Source organism: Ambystoma mexicanum, chromosome 2q (genome assembly GCF_040938575.1).
Source record: "Ambystoma mexicanum isolate Mex_15411 chromosome 2q, UKY_AmexF1_1, whole genome shotgun sequence".
In the NCBI taxonomy this organism is placed as follows: Eukaryota; Metazoa; Chordata; class Amphibia; order Caudata; family Ambystomatidae; genus Ambystoma; species Ambystoma mexicanum.
This window is the reverse complement of record NC_090924.1, coordinates 755,490,176-755,517,609: the sequence shown is the minus strand read 5'-3', so window position 1 is coordinate 755,517,609 and position 27,434 is coordinate 755,490,176. Positions and strand designations below refer to the sequence as shown.

Genomic DNA, 27,434 nt, shown 5'->3' with positions numbered 1-27,434 from the left:
CAGAAACAGGCACCGCGCCTGCAATCAACATCAGCATCCATGTACAAGGGCCTCTATTAACCAAAATGATGCCTTCAAACGCACATGCATCATGGCTCACACTGATCCCATGCACACACATCACCGGAGGGTCATGCATAATGGCTTGTACACCACAGACACAGTGGATAGACACAGTCCATACAACGGTGACCGCACTGCATGAGTGAATGTACACATCATCATGGACATGTGTCATGCATCCATGGCATTTCAAAGTCACACACACACTTCTCAGACACACACACATGTGCACCATACATGTACATGACAGCAGCACCCATCCCTCACACCCCCTCCATGTCCAATAACAGACACTGGCATGCTTTCATGTGTGCATTTGGCATACAGCTCCCCATTTTGCATTGTAACACATGCACCAACCATGTGGTTCACACCTGTGGTTCACACATTACTGGTCTCACATGCATGACCATGATGTCCCTGCACACACAAATCCATACATGGCCTATGTCACACATACAGGCAAGTATCAGACCACCAGTACACTGCAACAACATGCCCTGTCTCACACACCAATGCTTGGCCACTTACCGCTCAACTCCAGACGGGTCTTCCTCCAAAGGAACTGGGCGTGAAGCGCTGGGCATTAGCGTTCCAGGACCCTCATCTGGATGTCACTCATGCTGACCCGGCCCCCCTCCGCGAGACGCCGGGCCTTGTAGAGGGTCCTGGACCTGAAGTACTCCCAGCGCTTCTTGACGCGCTTGATGTTGCTGGTTGACACCCCCTCCGCGTAGATGGCAACCACTACGTCGTCCCAGATCCTCTCCCGTCCTCCTTGTTGGCGCGTGATGTTCTGAAGAGGGCATCAAAATGCCCCAGGACATGCTCCACCAGGACACCAACTTCCTTCACACTGAAGCTGGTGGCCCTCTGCCTCTCTGGCTGGGGGTCGCCAGTGGTCTCAGATGGTGTTTGCCCCGACATGGCGACCCCCGAGGCAGGCGTGGGTGGGCAACTGGGTTCTGGGGCTGTGGAGCGATGGTATCCCAGTCGGGAGTCTTCTGTTCCAGCAGGGGTGGACACAGCAACTGGAACCCTGGCTGATGTGCAGGCACCAAATAGAAGGGCACGTGGGCAGCAGGCAGGCAGCAGCAGATGGCAGGTGGGAGTGTGCTCGGGGCTCTGGGGGGCAGTAATTCGGCCTTCCGGGCAGGAGCGTGGTCTTCCGTGTGTTGTTGCGTGGCCAGCTTGATATGGAGTGATTTGGCACGTGAAAATCTTGCACGTCTGCGTGTAATTCGAGTAAAGGCCCTTAGCACGTAAGCGCGTCTGTGACGTTACGCGCGCAGGCATTTCCCTCGTGACGTGGGCATAGTGGCTCATGGCGCGTGAAAAAACTGCACGTCCACGTGTGCATGCGTGTAATCCGAGGAAAGGGCCTATGCGTCTAACGCGCGCAGGCGTTTCCCTCAACACGGGTGCATGTTCATCATAAACGTCCAAAAACTGCACGTCCGAGTGTCAGCTCGTGTAATTGGAGGAAAGGGCCTTAGCGCGTACACGCGTAAGTGACGTTGTGCGTGTGGGCCGCTTTAAAAAGGTACGTGTAGGTCCCCATTTCCTTGCACGTGCTTTTCGTGGAGAGCGAGTGGGTGAATTCTGTACTTCTTGTCCGTTCACACGCGATTACTTCACAGCGTTTAAAGTTCGTACTCCCCTTTACCTCTGACAGCGTTCATTTTTTTTTGTTGGTCCTGTTTCCTCAAAAAGCGTTCACTTCTTCTTTTGTCCTGTCTCCTCAGACAGCGTACAATTCTTCTTTTGGCTGAGGTGTTGCCAACGCGCACACGCGCGTCTTTTTCACATTCTTTTTCCAGGCAGACAGTGAGTCACGCACGTATTTACCAACTGTGCTTGCCCCGTGTGTCGCATACGCTTATTTTTGTGTTCCTGGGTGCCACAGCGTAGCGCGGGTTAATTTTTCCACGCACGTGGTCTACGAGGGGTTGCTTGCACGTTATTTTTTTTGTTTTCGGGGTGCCTGTGCGTTGCGTGACCCGTCATCTTCCCCCAGGGGTCACAGACAGCCTTGCTAGAGCACTAGGGTACGAATTCCATCTAGTACCCTACCCCTTTCACCCCCAATTGCCCAGGACAATCGTTTACTGCTAGTCCCATACGCACAACAACATCAGTGCCATGGTTGGGAGGCGACCAAGCGGTAAGGGAGGCAAAGGTGGCCGACCTCCAAAAGTGGGCGTGGTGGGCGCGGTAGGGGACGTGGCCAGGATTTGCAGGGTGCCCCTAGACCCCCATGTGTGGAAGAGCAATCAGGGACGCCCACCCCCCCCCCCCCATGGTTGTGGGAAACGTACCTGACACCATCCCAGCTCAGCCCTTGTTGGACCAGCCCATTGTGGCACCTGAACCGGCACAGGATGACTCCCAGGCGGACTTCCAGGTCAGCAAGTCTACGCCACGTGTGGCAGTGCAAGTTGGTGTCACCAGGCCACGTGGATCTGGGGCAGCTATGTCATCTACTGCGCCAAGTAGGCAGGGTGGGGAGGCTGCAGGGGCAGCTGCAGCTCAATCCACCCCAGCTCTGAGTCTCCCAGCCGGGACAGTGTCGGTCCCGGTCCATCAAACCGACGTTGCCCCTACTAACACCACCCTGCAGCCAATGCCTGCACCAAGACCTATGGTCATTGTGCATTTGCACACTTCTAGTACCCAGTCCACCGGCGCTTCTGCCCCTACTGACCGGAGAGGCGTAAGCCACTCAGGATCCGCACCACCTTTGAAAAAGAGAAAGAAGGGTGCTCTGGCACTACAGGGTGAGACCCCAGACACGGCTACACACTCCGGCACGTCAAGGAAGCCTAGCTTTAAGGACGCCGAACTTGATGCACTAGTGGCCTATGTGTCGGCACATAGCCACAAAATGGTGGTGACTGCAGGGTGCAAGACCACACCTGGTCAACATAAGGCACACTGGCAGATCATCACGGACATCATTAGTGCCCTTGGATTTGTGAGGCGCTCAGCTGATGATTGCTACAAGGGCTGTAATGACCTGAAACGCAGAGCAAAGAACAAGCTGGCCTCAAATCATGCTTCTACTCTGGTGACTGACGGTGGGTCTCCACAAGAGGACAACCAACTCACTGAACATGAGTCTGTTGCTGGAACCTTCGTCACAGAGGAACAGATCCAAGGCGTGGGAGACCTACCAGATTACGACGCATTGTCCGGTGAGTGCCCATGCATCTGTGTGTAATCCATGTGTATGTTGTGTGGGTGACAGGTTCTGATTGAGTGCCAGGTGAGGGTGTGTGCACCCGAGTGGTATGGGTCACCCATGTGCTTCTTCCAAAACATTCACTGGCCTTGGATTTGGGTATGACAGTATCCCTTCTGCCCACAGTAGCCATTTAGCGCCACATTACTGCAGTTGCCCTTGAACTGTCATCTTGCAACAACATTGTTCAGAATTTTTCACTGTTCATTCAGGCTGATTTTTCAATTCTCCCACTTTTGCAACGCATTTTTCAGCCCTATTGTCACATATGTAACATGCATCTGTCATTGATTACACCCCACATTGGCCCACATTTGTAACCTTGTTATGTGAATGATTAGACCATTCAGGCTGATTGAGTATTGGCCTGCTCACATTGATTTTTGGTGCCTGTTTGTATGTGGTACTTGATAGTTGTTTCCTGTGATGTTTAAGTGACCAACCATTGACGTGTACACCTGCCTGCAATCACTGTATTCTTGTACACTGGATGTGTTGCAGTGAGTGGCACATGCGTATTTTGTCACACTATGTAGCATTGTTCATCTCATCATGTCCATCTCACATGGATGGCTGACAGTACTCATTCACTGACATATGGCTGTACTTGTCAAATGCGCCATGGCTATGCTACATGCCATTTGTGTGCTGGCATGTGTCATGTATGTGTATTGGACATGCCACTCACAGGCTAATGTGTGATGCCAGTGCTACCCAGCAGGCAGCAAATGTGTTGCTTTTCCATCTTGGTGTCATCAGTGTCTGCTTTTTGCCTCCTCTTCCAACTCAGTGACAGTGCATGCATGTCAGGGTTATAGTCAAGTGGGACATGTGTAAATCATGTACTAGATCTCTGGCTTGTCAGGCCTATGTGTGTGCTATGGTGCTAATGCCTGTTTCCATTTTTTGTGTTTCATGTTTTTGCAGGTGATGACGCACTTGATGCTGTTGAGGTTGAGGAGATGGTGCAGACCCAGGAGGAATCTCAGGCACCTGTGGGGGATGTGGTGGGGGAAAACCCAATCTTACTGCAGACCATACTGTCCAGGGGTGTCTCTGGGTGCACCTGCCCAGACCTCTATTCAGGTGCTGAATCGGATGATGAGACTTATGTGCTGTTGCAGGTGAGTGTTTCTGGCAGGGATTCTGTTCTGTCCAACCCACCTGCACCAGGGGTAGAACCCTCTATGGGGATGTCAGTGTTGGTAAGTCCGCCTTTGCCGGTTACGGATGCAGGGTCACACTCCACAAAATCTGATCCTGTTCCTGGGCCAGCAGATCAGAGGGGGAATGCAGTCCTGCAGCCTCAGGCAGTGCCAGCCCAGCAAGGTGCAGATCGCCTTGCCCCGAACAGGTGTGGTGCCCGCCAACGCGGTGGCCGTACGCCACCAGGCAAAACTGTATGGGAAACCTCCATGTACGGTATGGCAACCCAACAGGCAGCATCAGTTGAAATAATGGCTCAGGCAATGGAGAGGGTGGCGACTTCCATTATCCCCCCTGAAAGTCAGATGGAGCAACAACAGCAGGCAACAGACTCCATTTGCCGATCACACAGGGAAGACATGTTGGCGTCCAACAGGGACCGACGGGCGGCACTGGAGACTCTGCGGGAAGCCATTTCTATAGAGTCACAGGGCCACAGGGAAGCCCTGAGGGTAGAACTCTATAACTTGAGGATTCCACAAATTTGAGGACAGAACAGCAGCTGGAGCGGCTCACACATTCACTCTCAGCTGAGCTACAGGCAACTCGGGAGGAGATCCGGGCATCACGGGAGGCCATGTGTGCAGAAATGCAGGCAACCCGTCAGGTGCTGCATGGGGATCTCCGTACCATCATCCTCCAGAACGAGACCTTCCACACCCGCATGCTTGCTGCCATGGAGGACCATACCAGGGCTTTGCGTGGGCTGCCTCCCATAGCACCACCACCTCCTGATGCAGCAGCAGACGGAGATGAGAGCGACAGCAGCACTTCTTCCACAGTAGTGTAGCCGTGCAGGCCATGAGCCCATGGAGGTGGTTGTTTTTTTTTTCCGCAACATCCACACAGGTGGGTGTTGGTGTGCACCTTGTCCTCAGACCTCCTGGGTGGCCTCCCCCCCAACCCCCACATGGGCATTTTTGATTTTTTTTTTTTTTTTTTTTTTAACAGTGTGTTGCCTTGTGTGGCTCCCATGGGCATCCGCTGTGTATTCCGGCTGGGCACATGCAGGCTTGTCCTGTGTTTGGGTTAGATGCTTGGGTTCCTGACACACACACACACCCCTCCTGCTTCCCGTTTCCATGTGCTTGCAAAGGGTGTGACCAACTGACGGTGACTTACACAGTGACATTGGGCTCCCATGATCTGTGTGGGCAGTCTGTAGTCATAACTCTGTGGACATCCCTAGTGGGGTTTGTTTTTGTATGAACACTGCATGGTGTATTGATATGTGCTTGTGCATCCATGTCTTCCTCCTTATCCGCAGGTACCTTCTTCATGTCTTCACAAGGCCGTCTCCTTTGCAGATGCAGTTCATGTTGCATGCAGTACACTGACACATTTGCCTGACAGCAACACTCTGGAGTTGGAAGGGGTCGATATGCTGGCTTATTGAGGTTGTATGACTTACATTACTTTGAGTTTGTACTGTCATATTTTGGCGATGTATCATGCTGTGTTTCTGTATTGTGTTGCTGGTAAGTATTTGGTCATGTGTGCTGTTTGTTACTGATTACTGGGAACATATTGTCTGTGGCCTGTTTCCATTTGGGACAGTGCACTTTGTGACACTTGTGTCATGTGTTGTGCATTCCTTTGTTTGGTTTCACATTGCAGGACATGCCATTGTGTGTTGGGTGGCGGAGATGGGGAGGGGTTGGGTGACATGGCACTATTTTCATGTTGTATTTTACAAGGGGGTAGTCATTCATGCAGCATAAATGTGTGTCTTTTTGTGAAACAGCATTGGTTGTCTTTCGGTAGGTAGGAATGCACACAATGTAACACTTCCAGGTGACCAATCTCAGGCTGGTATGGTTGTGACAGTTGATTGTCCCTTATGTCATCATCATTGATTGTCAGCTGGTATGTGCCAGGGCTGTGTGCACTCCAAAGGGGTGTGATTTTGGGTGAAGTAATTAGCCACCAGCTGCGTACGGGCTGCCTCACCACGTGCCCTTTCCCCTCCCATGCGCAGCGGCCGTGCTTGTGGTTGGGGATGTGGGGGCACCACCATGTCCACCGGCAGGCCCCGGAGTGTTGCAACGTTGTGCAGGACACATGCTGCCACTATGATCCTGCACACTACTGGGGGCGCGTGTAGCAACTTCCCAGCAGAGCGGTCAAGGGAGCAAAAGCGTGACTTGAGCACTCCGAATGTGCGCTCCACTATGCCCCGGGTTGCAATATGGGCTGTGTTGTATCTTACCTCGGGTGGTGTGGTGGGGTTCCGAATTGGCGTCATCATGTGGATGCTCAGAGGGTAGGCACTGTCCCCTGGGGAGGTGATGATGGGTATCATTAGTGGGGTTGTGACATTACTCAGTATCTGACATGCATGTGCAGGGGCATTTATACTCACCAAGCAGCCATGTATCGCCATGCCGCCCAGCTTCTAGGTCCCGGTTTAGGGTTGACATTCTGTAAATGAAACTGTCATGGGTGGACCCTGGATAGTTGGCATATACTGAAGTGATGATTCCCTTGGCATCACATACTACCTGCACGTTGATGGAATGCCAGTGCTTGCGGTTTCTGTAGATGTGCTCAGTTGCCCTGGGAGGACGTAGAGCCACATGGGTGCAGTCAATGGCACCTAGCACTTTGGGGAAGTGTGCCACCCCGTAAAAATCCTGAACGACAGCCTGCCTTTCTACAGGTGTTCTGGGCAGGTATATGTGTCTGCGGACTGATGGGTGTGCAGTCATGATGGCCAACACCTGGTGCAAGCAGCGTGACTGCGTGGCCTGTGACACCCCCCTCCCCCTCCCCACTATGGCACTTGTCCACTGAAATGAACCAGTGGCCAAGAAGTACAGTACATTGAGCACCTTTTCCAAGGGGAGCACAGGGTGGGTGATGTGAGGTCATCCTCCCACTCACTCACCAGGTTGATTATTATGTGAGGTGGAAACCTGTACCTCCCATACACCTGGTCATCAGGCATCCCAAAAAGGCTGGTTCTTGGTGTGAAGATTCTGGCCCCGACTATTCTCCTCCTCCACCTGCGAAAACGGTATATTCATCTTGGCGTCGAAACTTGTTTGTTGTTTGCGCGCACTTTTATGCTGCACGGGTCCACGTATGCCTGCTTCCTGCTGGCGTACATGTTTCCGGATTAGCGCGTCTTTTTTGGCGCACGCGTTAGCCACGTTCGATTCCATGAATACGTGTTGTAGGCAGAAATGCAACAGAATCCAACAGCAAATTCCTCAAAGAAAAGAAGCTAAAGTTTCAGCAATTACCACAAACAAAGAAAAACCTATTAGGGAACGTAAACCAGGGACTTCGTCAAAGAAGGAACAGAAATTCCGAAAAATGCACTCAGATACAGAACTAGCTGGTCCATTCAAATTTGCAAATGAAAGTGGGATAAGTTGCTATGCAAATGTAGCAATGAATATTCTATTTCAATTGCCACCAATTGTTAACAATATTTACTTGAACAGTACAGACCAATTGTGTTTGCAAATGTTAGTGCTTCATAGAAATGCAACAAGCAATCCTGACAACACATACAGAGTTTATGGAATACAGCAAGAATTGGACGACTGTGCTGGAATGGTGAGATTCCCTGTGAACTCACAAGAAGATCCACAAGAATTTCTAATGTACTTACTATTAGTAATGGAAAACAAAAGCATACCTGTAAATGAAATCTTCCAGATTTCGTACATGTGGAAACATGCATGCACTCTCTGTAGCAATGTGATACAGGAAGAAATCCCAAATGAGCGATTTATGTATGTTTCCATACCAAATTGTGAAAGCATTCCATTTCAGCAACTTGTACAGAATGCATACCATGGCAGATTATGTACTATTTTACAATTCAGTCAATCTCCACCTTACTGATACAATCACATAGTGCCTACATAATACTTATGCTTCTATGTTATAATGCAGATGGTACCAAAAACAACTGAAAACTGACTGGATCCACACACGGTCAAGTGTCACTTGGAAAGAAAACCTTTACAACAATAGGTATAATCTACCATGCAGGAACCAATGCAGGTCACTACACTGCATACATTAAAAAGAAATGTGGATGGTTCGAATGTAATGATAGCACCATTATTCTAAAGCAGAGATTGCCAGCTAATCTTACTTTTAGAGCCAAAATTTAATAAATAATGTATACTTCAAGATTGCCAAAAAAATTATGTGAAAGACTACAAACAGTTAGAATACGCCAACAGGTATCTAACTGCCCAAGAGGATATAACAATGACACAAATAAATGAATATCACAGATTTGTAGGAACAAATGCACAGTTATAATACGCCTACAGGTATCTAACTGTTAAAAAATCAGCAGAAAGGCAACAAACTTAACATTAATCAGAAAGATGAAGGAAACACTCAAAGGAAACAAGGAAGTACTTAGTACCATAGCAAATGAAGGTTTTTTTTAATCCGACAAGGATTTTTTTACCCCAGACACAAGGATTAGAAAAGCAAACACAGAAACTGAGCACAATGCACAGTACACTGGTTTGTAAACTAAATCTGAGGTAAAAAAAAGGTCAACTGTCTATTATGCAATGTAGTAAGTTTTCATAAAATGCAAAGACTAACATACCTTTTTCTTTTATCACAGAAATTAAAAAAGGGATACTTCCGCCAAGTACGAAAGGCATTTCAAAAATATATGTGGATTCTGAACAAAGTAAGGAGTAAGTATATTGGCAGTCATTTTCTACACATGCAAATCTACACATCTAATCTATGGTAGTAATATGCTGCAGTGGCTGTAGGCTGGCCCTTGCATCTTCGGTGTGTAACCTACGACCTACGCCTTCCGACCAAGGTACAAAGAGTATAGTTCCTAGCCACAACCATTGCTGCATATCGAAACCATGGTCTTTGTAAATTAGCTACTTATAAATTTACTTTTGAGACCATCGTCTGCAGCCATGCAGCCAAGACATTAGAGCGTGCACACAACTAGCACATTACACCACACCCATATTCACTTATAACTCCACTGCTTATGACTTCAGTCTTGGGTGCATGGCCTTTGGGCATGCAGTCAAGACTCTGGGTCCTGGCCAGAAACACCACAGCATATCAGAACCATTGTGCCTTGCCATTTCACTATGTACAAAGTTGGTTTTGGGAGCATGGCTTTTGGCCATGCTCCCAAAATGCTACGCCCTCCCCACAACCATCTTAATGATGTTGCATACTACAAGTGTACCAATAGCTGTGATATGGTGCGGTAGTTTGTAGCTACAGGCTACAGACGTGGGTTTGAGGCCATACAATTACGTATACTGGGTTTACAGTATATAAAATGCACAGTTGCTTACAACTGCAGTGCTTATTACTTTGTTCAAATACTCTGCATCCTGGCCACTACTACCACACCATATGACATCCATAGCGGCATATAACTACACTACATACAAATGTGCTTTTGGGCGCATGGCCTTTGGCCATGCACTCATGACTGCAGACCCTCCCCACAGCCACCTGACTGATGTTGAATAACAATCCAAAGGCCATGCACCCAAGAACAAAGTTATAAGTACTGGACGTGCAAGCCACTGCACACCCATCCCAAGTAATATCTATGGACATACAGCTAGGAGTGAGGCCTCTGGCCTGAAGCAGTGAAGGATACCACACCTATAGAAAAAAACCCACTACCACACATCACTGAGGTGGCTGTGGGGAGACCCTGCACTCTTGGGTGCATGACCGAAGGCCATGCACCCAATAACAAAGTTATAACCTCTTCATGATGTACTTTCTATGGCCACCTTGTACGCACAGAAAATGAGGGGTTCAATAAGGGCAGTATTTCAGTCCGTCCAGTGCACAGGGAACTTGTAACTTTTGTAAGGATACGCGTGGTGTTAGGGAACATTGAAATTGCCAACATGCCGTAATTGCATTACTTTTTCCTATGGGTATTCATTAGTACGCCGCCATGGGTGTCACATGCTACGGTGATTGTGGCCAGGGCCTAGAGTCTTGGATGCATGGCCGTCGGCCGAAGGCAGAAGGCCTTACTTCCAAAACTCTAGGCCCTGGCCACAAACACTGCATCATGTCACACCCATTGATACACCCATAGTAATGCGTATCGATTGCCTGGTTGTGGGGAGTGTGTGCAGTCTTGGGTGCTTGGCCGAAGACCATGCACCCAACAACAAAGCTATAACCTCTTCACTTACAAGCCTACATGGGTTTTATCCAATGCAGGGGTTTTGGCCAAGATGTGTACTTTTGGGTGCATGGTTGCAGGCTGTATGCCATACACCCAAGCATGCACCCAAAAGGAAACTTGTAAGCACTGGAGTTATAAGCCACTTCACAACCATATATTGAAATTTATGGACATAGACCTAAGATTTTAGGCCCTACCCACAAACAGTGCAGCATTTCAGAGCTACAGAGACACCCCTAGTATTCAACTTCAGTCAGGTGGCTGTGGGGAGGGTCTGCAGTCATGACCGACCCCCAGAACAAATGCATTAATCACCCATTTCTTACTGTCTGAACCTGTCCCAACGCTCTGTGACACAGCAAAAGAGTTTTATAAATATAGCATGTGTACGCTGGTTGTTGCTCCGCTATCGGCGGATCTAAGATGTCGGGCGCAGCCAAACAATCTGATGCAGAACACGTCTTGCAGCAGCCAATCAGCAGAGACGTTGCGTGTCCGCGGCCCTTAGCCAATCGGTATCTTGCCCGTGGACCGAACAGGGAAGTGTGACTGCGAAGCGGACATAGATATCACACATTTTTTCAGACCTACTTTTTGGTCATTTTAATGAAAAGTACTGCACAGAAGGTCACCAAATTTACAAAAGCATGCTTTCTGGACCAAGCCCCTGCCGCAAATTTCGTGAAAATTCGTCCAGCGGTTTGACCTGTAGCCGTGCGCAAAGTTTTTCCCCCATTCAGTCTATGGAAAAAAAAGATGTTTTGGGGCCGCCCCCCTATAACTTTTCCCCCCCTGGACCAAACATCACCAAACTTTGCAAAATTCAGAGTGACCCATATACTTTTTCTGCAAAGTTTGGTGAGGATTCGTCCGGGGGGAGCAGAGTTATAGGCCGCCCAAAAAGTGCTCTTCCTATGGAAACAGCAACTTAACCATAACTACACGGCCACTAATGTGGCCGTGATAGATATATATGGTAAAACGAGGAGAGGGGCGCACTCCAGTTCCCTGCACAACCTTCTCAGCCATTAGTGTTCTCCTCCGACCGGTTTCTCTGCTCTTACACGTCATCAGGGAGGCAGTCTTAACTTGCAGCTCACAGCAAGTGCAGGTGGTGATAATCAATGATGATTTCTGCTGCAAGTGCTTCTGGTAGATGTAGTCATCAGGTTTAGCAAGGAAAAAGCTCACGCCCAATCCCACAATGGAGAAAGGGGGTGGGGGGGGGGGGGGATTAGCCTGCTGTGAGGCACTCCAAAGCAGGGCATGTGTCACCCCGGTGCAGCACCCTATCAGGTCTTGAAGATTCCAGCCTTCAAAATCCTGGAAATATGGTAAAACAAGGAGAGGGGCGCACTCCAGTTCCCTGCACAACCTTCTCAGCCATTAGTGTTCTCCTACGAAATCAGCAGAAATCATTTATTATCACCACCTGCACTTGCAGTGAGCTGCAAGTTAATACTGCCTCCCTGATGACGTGTAAGAGCACAGAAACCGGTCGGAGAACACTAATAGTTGAGAAGGTTGTACAGGGAATTGGGAGAATCCATTGAGGCCAGCAAGAACGTCCTTAGTGACGCCGAAAGCGACCAGGGTCTGTCAGAATCTCATGTGCGGGCCACCCCGACTCCAATAAGCAGGCCAGTGGCCCGGTGACAGAGACAACACCCGCTAGCTCAGGCACTCACATTTCCCATCAAACCAAGCACACAACCTACGTCTGATGGTCGACAAAATCGTTGACTGTCGACAGCCATGCAGTGTCCACGGAAAGGTCCTCTAAATAATTCCTGTCCTTTGGTCTATCGCTATCATGTTCGCTGCACGACAGGTCTCCAAAACGGGCATCGAAAGCAGTTTTGGATACCGCAACTAAAAACGCCCCTTTCGCACGCCGAAGGGCATGTGTCGAAAGGCGATTCGGCGTCCCCAAGGCACACGCCGAAAATAAAAGAACTCACATAGAAACACATCCCGGCAACCCTTTTAAAGACAAAGCTGTCGAAAAAAAGGAAAATCTTCGATGCCCTTACCTTCCCAGCCCTCTGTCTCCCAAGATACAAGCCTTTCTTACCCTGCAGACACCCTCTCAGGGACTATACAACACAAGGATCAGGCATCCTCACTACATAAACCTACCCCCTCAACTCTTCCAACATGCTCCGAGTGAACCCCTGAACAGTGTGGATGACAAGGACTGTGTGGAGGACATCCTTGGGGACAAAAAGTCTGCCACTCATTTTATCCCTCTTTTGCAGTCCATCCAAAGGCGCATTCAGCCTTCTCTGCATACGCCTCACCGCACGAAGGAGGTTAACCCTCGTATTGAAAAATTCTTTAGGCCAGCCCCTACAGACCCCTTGTACATCAGGGGTCAGCTCAAACCCAACTTACTAGTCATGACCACGACAAGAACAAGAGCTAGCATACCTCGGGCCTCTGCTGAAACCCCACCAGATAAGGAGAGTAAAAAGATGTACACCTTCGGTAGAAACGTCGCTTCCTCAGCTGCTTATCAGGCCAGAATCACCAATAACATCACCCTCCTGGCTAGTTAAAGCTGCCATAAATGGGACGAGCTAGAACACCAAATCGAGGCAGTTCCAGAACCCCTAAAGTCTCAACTACTAAGCACTATATAAGAAGGCAAGTAGGTATCAAAGTGCATTCTTAAAAATAACCTTGACACTGCAGACAATGCAGGTCACATCATTGCCGAGGGAACCATAATCAATGCTATGCCTTGCTAAGGCAGTCAGGGTTTAAATTAGAAACAAGCCATCCTGCTCAACATGCCAAATCTAATGCCCTTTTCGGCAAGGCGGTGGAGGATGCCCTAAAAAGCGCAAAGCAGGAATAAGATACACTTAAATCTCTTGGACAATTGATAAACAAACCCTTTGTCGAACGGGGTTCTTTCAATACTAAAAGGTTTCGGGGCAGGGCCCACAACGCTCTTCTGGGAACATTCAAGGGAGCCAATCATCATCATGGGGCTCATCACAGGGAGTGCACCTTTCAAAGAGGATATAAAAAGGTCCAGAAGCAAAGGCAGAGCCTCCCCAGCAAGAGGCTCCACTCCTCGCAAACAATGACACCCTGCTCCAGGACCCTCCCATGCCACTCCAGTAGGACGTTGCATTTCAAAATTCACCCACGCATGGGAGGAAATCACATCAGACAAGTGGGTCTTGTCCACCGTGGCAGGCGGGTACTGCATAGAAATACTACAAAAACTGCCCAACCACCCGCCAAAGCGCAGAAAGATGACGCCGGAAGAGAGGCATATATTACTGAAGGAGGTAGAAGACTTGCTAGAAAAAGACGCCATAGAGATTGTCACAGCAAACCAGGTAAACAAGGGTATTTATTCAGTGTACTTCCTTGTGCTGAAGAATTACCTCACAATGCGTCCAGTACTAGACATCCGCCCAGCTAATACATATGTCAAACCCCAAACCTTAAAGGCATGACCACGCTCCAAGAAGTAATCCCTCTCTTAAAACGGGGGGATTACATCGCAACATTAAATATGCATACTTTCACATTTCAATGTACCCGGCTTATAGAAAAGGTCTGCTGTTCCAGAAAGCAGAAAGAGTGCACTATTAGTTCAAGGTGCTCCACTTCAGCATTGCCTCAGCACCAAGAGTGATCACAAAGGTGCTTGCAGTAGTAGCGGCGCACCTTTGAAGAGAGTCAATCCCAGTGTACCTTTAGACAACTGGCTAATAACTGGAGAGTCTCCTCAGATCTGCAGATACAACACTCAAAGAACTATCAACCTTCTGTTCCAATTGGGATTCTCCATCAAAGAGAAAAAGTCAAGTCTCTTTCCCAGCCAAATGAAACAATTTTTTAGGGCCATTTTAAAAACAAAATAGGAGCTAGCTTTCCCCTCAAAGGAGAGAGTAAGGAACATGCTATTACAAGTACCTCACTACCTAGCCGGTCGCCAGATAACGGTACACAAAGCAATGCGTTTGCTTGGGATGATGGCCTCATGCAGGCACTTGGTTCCACACGCGCACCTGCGCATGTGCCCAATACAGGAGTGGTTAGCGAAACAATGGTCTCAAGCACGCGGTCAGTGGGACAATCTAGTGGTTGTTTCACTAAACCTGGCACAAGCTCTTCGCTGGTGGTCCAGGGACAACCTGCTAAACGGAAAACCCTTTCACAATCCACCAGTTCACTTGATACAATCTACGGACGCCTCACTCTCTGGACGGAGAGCCCATTACCTTCACAGCAAAGCTCACGGCCTATGGACACAAACCACAGCCCAAAACCACACCAACCTCCTAGAACCTCTGGCAGTTCTCAAGGCTCTACAGGCTTTTCAACAGCATCTAGTAGGTCAGACAGTGCAAGCCGTCGCAGACAGCACCACTGTTTACATAAACAAGGAGGTACACACTCTCCAAGTCTGTCCAGGCTGTACCAAAGAATGTGGAAGTGGGCACTCCAGCGGAACATGTTCCTAGTCTCACAACACGTCCCAGGGGAATTCAATGCTCTAGCAGACACACTAAGCAGAAACCCACTGCCAGAGGAACACGAGTGGCTACTGAGCAAAGAGAATCTAGACAAAAATAATTCCCAGGGGGGGATTATCCTCTCAGACTTGTTCGCCACAAGCCAAAACGCAAAATGCACAGACTTTGCTTCCAGTTTTCCCCAACCAGGATCCAAGGAGGACGCTTTTCCACTGACACCACCCCTCAGCAAGATGGTCCACAAGATGCAGCAGGAACAAGTCACTCTGATCCTGATCGCTCCAATGTGGGCAAGACAACCTTGGTTTCCACATCTGTGCAAACTGGCGATGTGCAAACTGGCGATGTGCAATCTAATCAAGCTTCCGTGCACCTCCAACATGCAGTCCCAGCACGAGGAGTCGACACTCCATCCACATCCTCAGTCTATGAACTTGGCAGCCTCGCTCCTCGAGTCAGAGTTTGCACACTTCTATCTTCCTCCAAGGTGTTTGGATATTCTAAAGGAGGCAAGTAAACCCAACACCAGACACTTTTACTTCAGCAAGAGGAAAAGATTTGTGGTATGGTGCAGATCACAGTTCTTAAACTAAAAAGAATGTTCTCCATCCATCATTCTACACTACATGCTTTATCTACTAGACTGTAGCCTAATATTTAACTCAATTATATTACACATAGCAGCCTTGTCCGCATATACCACCTTGCAAAGCAACAAGGCTTCTTGAAGGAAAGTGCTCGTTATCAAGGCTTTCATGGAGGGAGTAAAGAGATTATAGCCTCACATATCTAATACTCCACCAGGTGGGACCTTAATGTGGTACTCTCAAAACTCCTCGGTCTGCCATTTGAGCCTATGCACAGAGAAAGCTTAAAACATTTAACATACACAATCGGCTTCCTGGTAGTCACCACCCCGATATGACGAGTCAGTGAGCTACAGGCATTATCGGTACAAGACCCTTTCTTTATAATCCACAAGGACAAGGTGGTCCTTAGAACACATCCTAGGTTTTCACCTAAATTCATCTCCAAGTTCCATGTCAACCAATCCATTGAACTACCTACCTTTTTCCAAAATCCATCTAACTCAGCTGAAAGGATCCTCCATACATTAGATGCAAGGAGGGCGGTCTTGTACTATGCAAACAAAACAAAGCCTCTAAGGAAAATAGACCAACTCTTTGTTTCCATTGCCCCAGGTAGGGAAGGTGATCACATCTCTAAAAATGCCATCTCCAGATGGATAGTCAAATAAAAACAGCTCAGCTACCCAAGAAGACCCTTCCTTTCACTCCCGAGCTCACTCTACCAGCGGTACAGGAGCTACTCTAGTGTTTATTGCAAACGTCCCCAAAGATGCAATTTGCAAGGCAGCTACTTGGAGTTGCATTCATACTGTTACGTAGGATTACTACATTGATACACACTCTAAAGCAGACTCACAAAGATCTATTTGCCACTGTACCTTCTCACAACCCACCTTCTCCAGATACTGCTCGCTAATCTATGCATAGCATGTGATCTAAGCAGATCCACAAGCCTCAGAAGGGATACATTACTCTCCGTAATCGTATTTCTGATGCTTGTATCTGCTTTGATTTACATGTACCCACCCTTCCTTCCGTCCTGGAGTAGAAGGTGCATTGATGTTTCTTGCTGTATCGCTATTTTCTGCTTTATTACATCCATACTCACGCTACACTATGCCAGAAACAAAACAATCTGAGGGACCTCGACGCATGAAGGAGCATGGGTACAGTAGACGTCACACTAGGGAGAGTATTACTGACACGCCCAGGCAATGCCCCTTTTCAAATTTCGAAAACAAATCATGTAATACTCTGTGACTACCACTATATGACGGCCTAGTAATGTATCATATATATGTATATATTTTATCAAGCATTGCTTGGGCCGATGTTAGGGAGGTGAGCCTGTCACGTAATACCCTCCATAGTGGTAGAGGCAAGCAGATCCTCACTGGGAGAGACTCCCCCCCCCCCCCCTTGACGACAAGAACTCCTCTTCCGATAAGGATTTCTATGCCCCGTTCCCCCATCATCCAAGGTTGATGAGGCCTGTGGGAAGAGCACTAGAAGAGGAAATATTTGTTATTGTGACATTAGAACTCCCGGATGTACCACTGTGATGAAGAAAACCAATGGAGTAATAACGAGTACCAATCAAACACTAATGGACTTCCACGCTAGACCGGGAGCGTCCCAGTGCAGCGTCATATGTTTAGGAGAAGGGGACCAAAAGAGGGGGGGGGGAGAGAGGGAAAGAGAGAAAGAGAGAAAGAGAGAAAGAGAGAAAGAGAGAAAGAGAGAAAGAGAGAAAGAGAGGGAAAGAGAGAGAGAGAAAGAGGGAAAGAGGGAAAGAGAGAGAGAGAAAGAGGGAAAGAGGGAAAGAGGGAAAGAGAGAAAGAGAGAAAGAGAGAAAGAGAGAAAGAGAGAAAGAGAGAAAGAGAGAAAGAGAGAAAGAGAGAAAGAGAGAAAGAGAGAAAGAGAAAAAGAGAGAAAGAGAGAGAGAGAGAAAGAGAGAAAGAGAGAGAGAGAAAGAGAGAGAGAGAAAGAGAGGGAAAGGGAGAAAGGGAGAAAGGGAGAAAGAGAGAAAGAGAGAAAGAGAGAAAGAGAGAAAGAGAGAGAAAGAGAGAGAGAGAGAAAGAGAGAGAGACACACACACACCCTGGAAATCTGAATCAGCTACTACGGCAGAGCTGACAAAGCCGGGGATGCACTGCTTCCCAGCGAGGGAAGAAGCTCGCATAAACAGGTGCCTGAGTTGCACCTAAAGAGACAAAGGCTCAGTGGAGCCTAAGAACGGGCCGGTGGAGTGATCGAGGAGACAGGAAAGTGTCTCACAGCCATAAGGACCACAGGTACAGTAGCCCTATGGAGCAGTTTCGAAAAAGAGGAAGAGGCGAAGAAAGTGGCCACCCTGACAAACCGAGAAAGAAGCTACAACCAAGTGGCGAGACCGGTGACGCAACCCCTACATATACAAGGTAAAGGGGAGAGAAAGAGAGACCCGGTGGGAGCACTGAATGTAATGAACAGTGTGCTCCTACTCTCCCCAGTGAGACCCAAAGTGTCAAGAAAAGTCAGAATCCTCACTGGGTTATTCATACTCGTCCCAGAAAAGGACAAAGTAACCAGAAGAGAGAAGTTCAAATCTGTGGTGGCAACAGAACGAGAGAAGCTGAGAAGGGTACAATGCTTGCTACGAGCAAGGAAAGCTTACGCTTAACAGTGCCTGAGCAGCACCTAAGAAGAAAAAGGCCCTGGGAAGCCAAGCAAGCAAGTCCAGGCCATGAAGAAGAGACGTCCAGACTGGACAAGATGAGAGAGAGCATTGGGGAATGCTCCCCAGGCAGAGAAGCCAAACACAAAAATATGCTGCAGAGGGTGTCAAGGAGAGAGGAAGAGAATATCGAAATTGCCATCCTAGTCCATAGTGAAGAGTCTGTGAGACGGACTACCGACCCGGTGCCACAGTCCCAAGACCACTAAGGTAACAGGAAGAGGGGGAGACCTGGGGAAGGGTAGCGATTATAACGAGTACGATACTCATACTTGTCTCAGTAAGATTGGAAGAAGCCAGGAGAGTGAGATTTACTACTGGGCCCATCATCTTCGTCCCATTGAGAAATAAAGTAACCCGAACAGTGAGAAGCATTGTTGGGTCAACCAAACTCATCCCAGTGATAGACAAAGTAGCCAGAAGAGTGAGACTTATTACTGGGCACATCATATTCATCGCAGTGTCAGACCAAATATCCAGAAGAGTGAGAATCATTACTGGGATCACCATACTCATCTCAGTGAAAAACCAAGTGATAACAGAATTGAGAATTGTGACCATAAGAAGTTTGTTTAGAATTCTCAAGAAGTTGGGCATCAAAGAAAGAGAACCTTTCAAGTAAATATGAGAAAGAGACATTGAAAGAACCTCCAAGAAAAGGAGCATCTGTAAGGAGGATGTTGCAAAGCCAGGAGAAGGGAAATCCAAGAGAAGGGAAAGTTCCCTAAGGGAACTGAACAATTGAAATTGATCCCCAGCAACCATCTTGCTGAGAAAGCAGCCCAGGAGAAGGGAGTCATCCTCCTGGACTTAAGTCGTTTAACATTAGTAGAAGGGTCAGAGTAGCTTAATTTTGGACAGGACAGAGACTATTATTTGGACTTCACAACGGACGACGAGCACCCTAGTTAGTCGTGCTAAGTAGGGAAACCCATAGCTTATGGAAAGTGAGGCATTTTTCTTACGATTTGAATAAAGCTTTGTTGAAGATGGAAACACATAGTCTGTCTCCTTCTTCTGACCCTCCACAGACCCCACAACCATGTCTCATAATTCTTTCGTGAAAAAATGCAAGGCCAGGCCAGACTACTGTAAGGTGGTAAGTGTGGGAAGATTGGCACCAGCTAGCCACACATGTGCTACTGCGAAATACTGCATATTTCTATACTTAAATACATTTAATAAATTGTATCAGTAAAAACGATGCAGCTTTCAAGTACAGTATGCATTCAAATGACAAGATACAGCCGTTTGGCTAATGTAAGAAGGATATTTGCAAAGAATAAATGGAGAGTTGGTCCAAAAATCAGGAGGGAGATATGCCACACCACCTTGCCTACCCTCTCACTCCCCCTTTCTATATCTCCCTCTTTCTATATCCCTAACCCTAACCCACCATCTACCTTTTTGCGAGAAAAAAAAAAGGGTGGTAAAACAATTGCCATAAAATGGGTTTCGATAAATTGGGTAATCCCAAGTATGAACATGCCAGTACAGGCTTACTTCAGCTTTGTGGAGGCAGTGGAAAGTGCATGATTGCATTTAAATTGTGGTAAGCAACTTGGACCCAACACTGTCAATACAAAGGAGCCAATTTAATGACCTCTTGGCTTCCATTATGCAATATCTCTTCTTTAAGTCACAGATCATTATTATTTCAGCACTTTGAGCTATATGGGGCCTTTGGAGGAGAGAGGGTATACACACCGGTGTTGGAGATATAGCAAACAATATGCATTTGTCTACTCCATTAAAAACCTCAGAGCGTTAATTAAGGGCAGGATGGTGAAGTCACTCATCAGCGAAATTCAGGGCATCAGTCGAAGACCTCATCAGGTCTGATTCAGTAACATGCCCTAGTCTGAATTCTACTAAGAAAAAATTGAAGAAACTTTCATTTTTCTTGCCAATGCTCTGGTTAATTAGCTACCACTTTTCCCCACCAGAATTTGAATTTAGACTGGTTGTTCACTAATGCAGTGAAGTACATGCAAGCTTTTTTCAAGAGGAGGGATACAATTGCAAACTTTAAAGCAACTCGTACTAAACCTAGTTCAAGAAAAAAAGTGGTTTGTGATATGCGGGTGTGATTATCAAGCTGCAGTTTATCCTTGGTGGGCAGTAAGGTAGTGTGGGGCAAACTTTACTTTAACTTTAAGAAGGGGACTTTTTGAAGGTTCCCCAGTCTGGAAAAAGAATGTTACACATTAACACCTGTCTTTACACTTTTTTCAAAACTCAGGGCTTTTCATTTTGTATTGAGCAGGAGAGGGGACCCCAAATGGATTAACGTTGTCAGTCATGCTTCCATGCTCCACCTAAAAAAAAAACGCATTTTCATGCTGGCTTTAAACCAATGTATTTCTATGGGCACAGTATGTTTTGTAAACATTAACCAGGCACAATCCACAGGAACCTATTGTAAATGCCTTCCGCAATCGTTACTTTTGAAGGCATTTACACTTTTTTCAACACATAGTGAAAAAGAAAGATGTGAAGGCAATTCCATATGTTTAAACTGCTTTTTTACCACTACATTTTAGGAATGAGTACAATTGCTACTGGGGAACAAACATAAGTGCTCCCCTCTATGCAATTTACTCCTCCAATTAAAATGACCCCCACAGAATAGAGGGCATATTTCATGTAGAGGGAATATTTTCATGTCAGTAGGGCTAAAGAGGAAAGTTGTGGCTTTAAGTGGCAGGGAAGAGCTGCAAAAGGTGACAGGCTATATTTGTTTTGGGCCCTTTGCAAACAAGGATTCTCGTGTGAGATAGTTCTGTCTACTTTTAACCATTGCTTGGTGAGGTAGAGGAACTTTGTATTCTATTTCAGTAGACAGGCCCTGGGATTACCTCTACAAGGTTCCGTATTTCCAGCATGATTATTTGAGGCGCATAATGTGGTCAGAGAACCCTTTTACATACTGCTCAAAAACATGGGTATGTCATATGGGGGCACTGTTTGCTGATTCCTCCATTAGTGCGTAAAGCAGTGCTTCACAAGGTAGTTATTTGAAAGCAAGACATCTGGTGTCTGTAATAATAGTTTCAGGCTTTTTTTGCGAAATTTGACAGTTGTCCTAAAAGTGTTAAAAACAGAATTAACACAATTTGAGAAGTAGTCACTCTACCTGAAATTTCTCCGCTTTCTCTTCTGCGTTTTTCTTCATCCATGTAATTATACATTTTTTCATTATCTTCAAATTCTACATGTACATCCCTTTGCTTCGATTTCCTTTCAGATTCTCTGTCCTTACCCTTTTCTGCCCTCTGATATTTGTCCTTCTCTTTGTCTCCAATCTTTTCTCTATCTCTTTCCTTTCTTGCATCTCTTTCCTTGTGACTCTCTTTATCCTTCTCTTTATATCCCTCCCGTCGTCTCTCGCTGTCATTGTCTGCATTTCTATGTATGTCTTTGTCATGTTTCCTTTCCTTTTCATTATTTCTTGCTCGACTATCTTTTCTTCTACCACTGCTTTCATCGCGGTGATGTCTTCGTTCTTTCAACCTTTTATCTTCTTGATGCACATCGGGGTGGCCAACCTAAACAGAAGCATAGCATGGTCAACATAAATAAACAAGAAAACAAACAATACCATTGTTAATTCAGGTTTTTAATGGCTTACATCTTCAGTATGCCCACTTTAAAACACTAGAAAGATTTCTCATCTAAAAATGTACACGCTTAGTTTATTGTATACACTTAAATTGTAGCAGGATTAGAAACTGTGCCCATCGGTTTCAATATGTGAGAGGCCAGGCTACACACAGATTGTCCCATGCATATACCCCCTGGCCCAACCTTATTATGTTTGGTGCAAAAACCTATCCCTTTGGTTTTAAAATAAAATCAGATGGACAAAAATAATACAACAGACAAAAAAATGAGCTGGAAAGTGAAGCGAGAATTTGCACTTGAGGAGGACCAGATAGACTTCGTACCAGAGTTACTACAAATGTGTAAACTTTCAGTACTCTTACGACAAACACTCTCGCACTATGACACAGACTGGTAGGCACAGAACAAAAGCAGAATGGTGACACTACCCTACCTTCTATGTGCCTCCCAGAGAGTGGATAGAGGAGGAGCCCACAGGCTCACCGCGCTTCCAAGACATGATGTCACTCCACCAGGGACATCATTGTTTTCAGCTCTCAACCAGGAGTGTGGCTGTAAAAGGTTTTCAGGCCATTCAGAGACATTGCGACACCAAACAGAGACTACAATGAAGTTCAAGACTGCCTGTATCATCTACAAAGCAGTCATAAATTACACACCAGTGAACCTGGCGACTAAGTTCCACATAAATGGTGTCACACGCTGCTCGCGCAGCAAATCAACCAACTGGCTTGAAATCACAACTTATCCACAAAGAAAGGATACGCAAAGAATATTTCTCTTGTCATGTACCCTCCCTCTAGAACTAAATCCCGATGTCGCCTCTGAATGCCCCCACAATGCTTCAATTTCGCAAATCTCTCAAAACATGGCTTTTTCAACAACACCTGACCAAGGGCTAATTACAATGGAGTACATACTGAGCACAGACCCCAACTCACAGTACTGCGTTACTGTTAAAGGATGCCAGCCAAAATGATGGCTACCCACACTTTTTACAGCACTTTGCTGTTCTCAAGCTAGGTCCAGGGCTTGAACAATAAAATAAAAGTGTGCTGCAGCCTTTCGTAGATTTAAAGTTTGCAAGATGCAATCGGAATAAGTCCTAGACACACCCGCAGAGGACAAAAAGAATGCAGGACTGAGCACTCTGCAGTCGAGCAGGGGTGCACTCTGAGCCAGGTAGAATGCACAATGCCACAGAGTTAGTTAATGCTATTAACAGAAATCCAAGATGGCGCAGACGCCATCTTGTGTGAAACACTTGTGTATAGGTGTGTTACAAATGCCATATCATATCAGCAGCAATAAAGACACACAGACCAGCCAGGTCAGAGCAATCCTACAATTTTCCTGGGGGTACTGTTGCAAGATCCTTTAGACAAGGAAAGCGTGCTGGTCGCTCCGCTCTGGCTGGGGCTGGCGACTCGAAAAACGGGACCATCCTGAGGCAGAGCTCGAACGAAAGCGCAGGGGGAGCGGCAGCGAGCCCGGGGCAAACCTTTGAGACACCAGGAAGGTGAAGAAACTGCCGTGCTGATGGGGCAGCCGCACTGGAGAGTGTGTATGAGCAAAGATGGCCGTTGGCGCAGATCGGCCCAGGCAGCATTACAGAGAGTGAGCTGGCTGCCCGTCTACAGTATCTGTGCCATGGTTGGCCGGGGGCTGCACACGCACACCAAGGGGAGGTGTGCACATCGCGGCTGCTGCCCAGAGACCCACATAGAGTGGGTGTTGGAAATTAATTGTCCAAGAGTGGCGGTCTTCCAAGACTTCACCAAGGCAGTTCAGAATGCTAGACAGTCCTATGATACGGTGCGGTCAAGCGGAAGCTGAGAGCAAAGGGAGTAAAGTACTCCATGGTGTTCCCGGCCACTCTCCGGGTGATCAGTCCACAGGGGGTGTGTTTCTTTCAGAGCCCCAGCGAGGCCTAGGACTGGGCTGACACTATTCACTCGGCCGGGACTTTCCCTGATTAACTCCAAGTAGGGGGTACTCATTCTAGGCACAGTTGTCGGACCACACGTTCCACCCATCACAGGTCACACAACCGATAACGCTAGGCACTTTGTAATGTTCATCACATCTCATTCGACTTCCTTGCCAACACAGGTTTCCTTTCTGCATCTGTGTCATTAGTCCATATGCACTTGTGTTTCACTATCACAGTCTCTTGACTCTGCCAACATGTGACTTTCACACACTTCACTTTGTGGTATTTCTCCTTGTCACCACCTTGCTTTCACACTATCCAATAGTGCTCATCATTTGCTTTTCACTAGCTTCACAATTATTGGTTTTCACTTGGCTTTTTACTTTCACATTGTTCATAAATGCTTTTCCATCTAATTGACTTAGTTCACAAATGCACATAACTTTCTTTTCACTCGTGCAGTATTTTCATATATTTTGCACATCTTTTCCTTAGTTCTGTATTCAATAACTCATTATGTACTTTGCAGCTTGTTCGTTATTCAATATCATCCATTTCGTCTCCGGACCCATTAATTACATGCTTTCACTTTTTCAGCATCTTCCTTAGCCCATACCAAGCCCCTGGAGCGCCCGACATGAGTGGTCTCTCTATTACTCACCGGTGTACGGCTGCTCCTCTGGGTGATTTTGCTTTCCTCTCCGTCACTCGCTCGCTCCCCTCTCTCGTTGGGAGCTCTGGCGAGCAGCACTCAACACTTCCGAACATTCCTGCGGCTTTCCGCGGCTTACTGGAGACTTCTGTGTCCCCAGCTCCAGCGGGGGACAAGCGGCTCAGGGCTCTGCAGTGCTCTCGGCCCTCTCAAGGCCCGTCCCAGCCTCAGCATCTTTATTGCTCCAGTTGTCAGCGTCCTTTTCACTAGCCCTTCTCCAGCCTGCTCCACATCGGGTTGCTGTGTCCTCCTTCCCAGGTGCATCTCTCCTTCCAAACGGCTCTCCATTTATGCACCTGTAGCCGCTCAATTGGCTGCAGGTGCAAGTCCTTTGTCAGACCATAATTACTTCTGTCAATGGGACATGCCTGACCCTTAGAGTGGTGCTCCACAGTCCTCTTTCTCGTCCCAGTACCAAAGTGGTGTGCACAGAGGGAAGTGTGCATTGCTCTTAGTTGCCTCTTCCTCATCCCAGTCTTGTATGAATAGGGGACAAATGGTGTGTGTGTGACAGTAGGGAAGATTGGTAATATCCTACAAAGGTCGGGGGAGTGTAGGGTGTATTCTGACAAGGGAAAGGGGGTGTAGCATCGGAGAGACAGGGCCTCTGTATCCTTGTCCTTTACTGCTTTTTATCGTGTGTTCTGTCGTGTTTTCTGTGCAGAAGTTCATGTGGGACTCCTGGCGGTGCAGCTCTCTTTTGGTTTGGTGAACAGACCCATGGGATACCCTTATGGCATCCGTGGGTGGGGGTACAACCCTGTGCCCCTAGTATATGTCTTTGGGCACCTGTGTGTGACCCACAGAGCAGGGTATGGGTTGGTGGCAGCTCTGTGCTGAAATGACGGTGCCCTGAGCGTCCTCCATTTTGGGATGCCCAGGCCCTGTCATTGGAATTGGTAGATTCCTGATGGAGACAAAATGGCCCCCATGGCCTATTGCCTTCCATCACCTGTTACCTTGATCTTCCCGAAGTCCCGGGAAGCCCTGCCTTTGTCCCTTCCCCCTGACTATCTGTTGGGTGGAAGTTCCATATATGGTAGTACGGGGAAGTACCGACCAGACTGGCTGGAGCCTTCTCAACGACCGTATGTTGTGGGTATACCTGTGGGTGGGACCTGGGTGAATGGAGTGTGTGACAAATACGCATTCTATGTTGTGGGTGTCTAGTATCTGGTGGTTGACACAATGCCTGAGACAGCCCTGCCCGAAACCGGTATGAATGCAGTATGGAGTGTTGAATGGCTCGGTACTTGTCCCAATACACATAACATGTTGTGTGTGCCCGATTGGCTGCCTGCCTGCATGAATGCCCTTAGTCGTGATTGGATGCTTGAGTGTGACCCAGCAGAATGAATGGGAGATCAACAGTATATCTGGTGACCTCTCACTGCTAGGAATCGTGTTCAGAAGCTGAAGTCCACTACGACGAGTAACTGGAGTAACTGAAGCTTGACCTTGAAGACCTGCTGGACGAGAAGAAGTGCTGTTACTCTCCTTAACAATCTGAAAGCGGCTGTGCCTCCAAGGACTGACCCAGAGAGGACCTGGTAAGCCTTCGTGAGCTACGAGGGACCATCGTGCACCAGCTGATCTTTGCCAAAGCTCCCTGGTAGACAGACCTTCGACAGGCTGCTGACCCGAGACAGGGACTGTTGCAGAACTCCAAGGAGAAGCACCCGGGCTGTTGTCCGACGACCGCCGTCGCCGACCGGAGCCGCCGTGCTCCTGTTTGCCTATGAACTTTCAAATCCAAGGACGCTCTTGTCCAGATCGTCGCCGCTGCATCCTGCTGGAGAAGGCCTGACCGTCGACGTGCCGAGGAGCATCCACCGGTGGGTTTCCCGCCATCCAAAGATCACAGAGACGCAGATGACTCAACGCCCTTGCTGGCACACAGTTCTTTAAACTCTTTGCGGTCCAAAACTATCGACACTGAGGTGTCCCGCACGCCTCTTCCTTGCAGGACGTTTACGCTTCCCCGTCAACAAGCACCACTAGGAAAGAAGCTGCCACTTCACTGTCGTAGCTCGACCTGTTCTCCGTCGGACGTTTGGCGACCCGTGACTCCTGCCTTAAAGGAAGGGCACTCAAGAAGGGCCGTTGATTACCCGATGAGGAATGCTACAAAGCCAGGTACTTTGGGGTTGCAGAACTATTGGGAAGGCTTTTGAGAACAATATATGGACTGGGCTGGTATCTTTATACTACAGATTTCCCAGGTCGGGGGGATATCCACACAGAACTGTGTTTAACGGTAGTGACCAGTAGTCTGCCAATTTTTCAACCATCTTGCTTTCCTTCCTCTCTCTACTGCTGGTTTCCTCTTTATTCGATCTGTGTGTCATTCTGACCGTATGCACTTTAATGAGATCTGATAACGTTTGTGGTACCACTTTAGAACTGTACATATTTACCATTGCTGATTTCGGAGTACAAAGTGAGTTATTGTGATAGTGTACATGACCTTGAATATTAATTATATAAAGACTGTTTTAACTAATACATTGTGCGGACATTCCTTTGTGGGTGCTCGGGGACTACACTGTACTTAAGAACCAGCCTGCATCACCTCCTGAGAAGCTAGGCCTTGATTGCTCGACCATGCACCAATAATAGAGAATCTTGGCTGGGGTCCTCTGTGCCTCTCCTCTACCATATAGAGAGAAGTA

The 27,434-nt window shown here is 47.6% G+C and overlaps 1 protein-coding gene across 3 annotated transcripts in view; it reads right to left on the bottom strand.

The window, feature by feature from the left end:
* DYNC2I1 (dynein 2 intermediate chain 1) overlaps nucleotides 1-27,434 on the bottom strand; it is a 2,286,904-nt gene that overhangs the window by 2,165,448 nt on the left and 94,022 nt on the right. For 2 of the 3 annotated variants that reach the window (XM_069647988.1, XM_069647989.1), the window contains exon 3: nucleotides 21,630-22,041. In XM_069647988.1, coding sequence (XP_069504089.1) covers nucleotides 21,630-22,041 — 412 coding nt within the window. The remainder of the gene's footprint in view (nucleotides 1-21,629; nucleotides 22,042-27,434) is intronic. The other variant, XM_069647990.1, reaches the window with a different exon arrangement.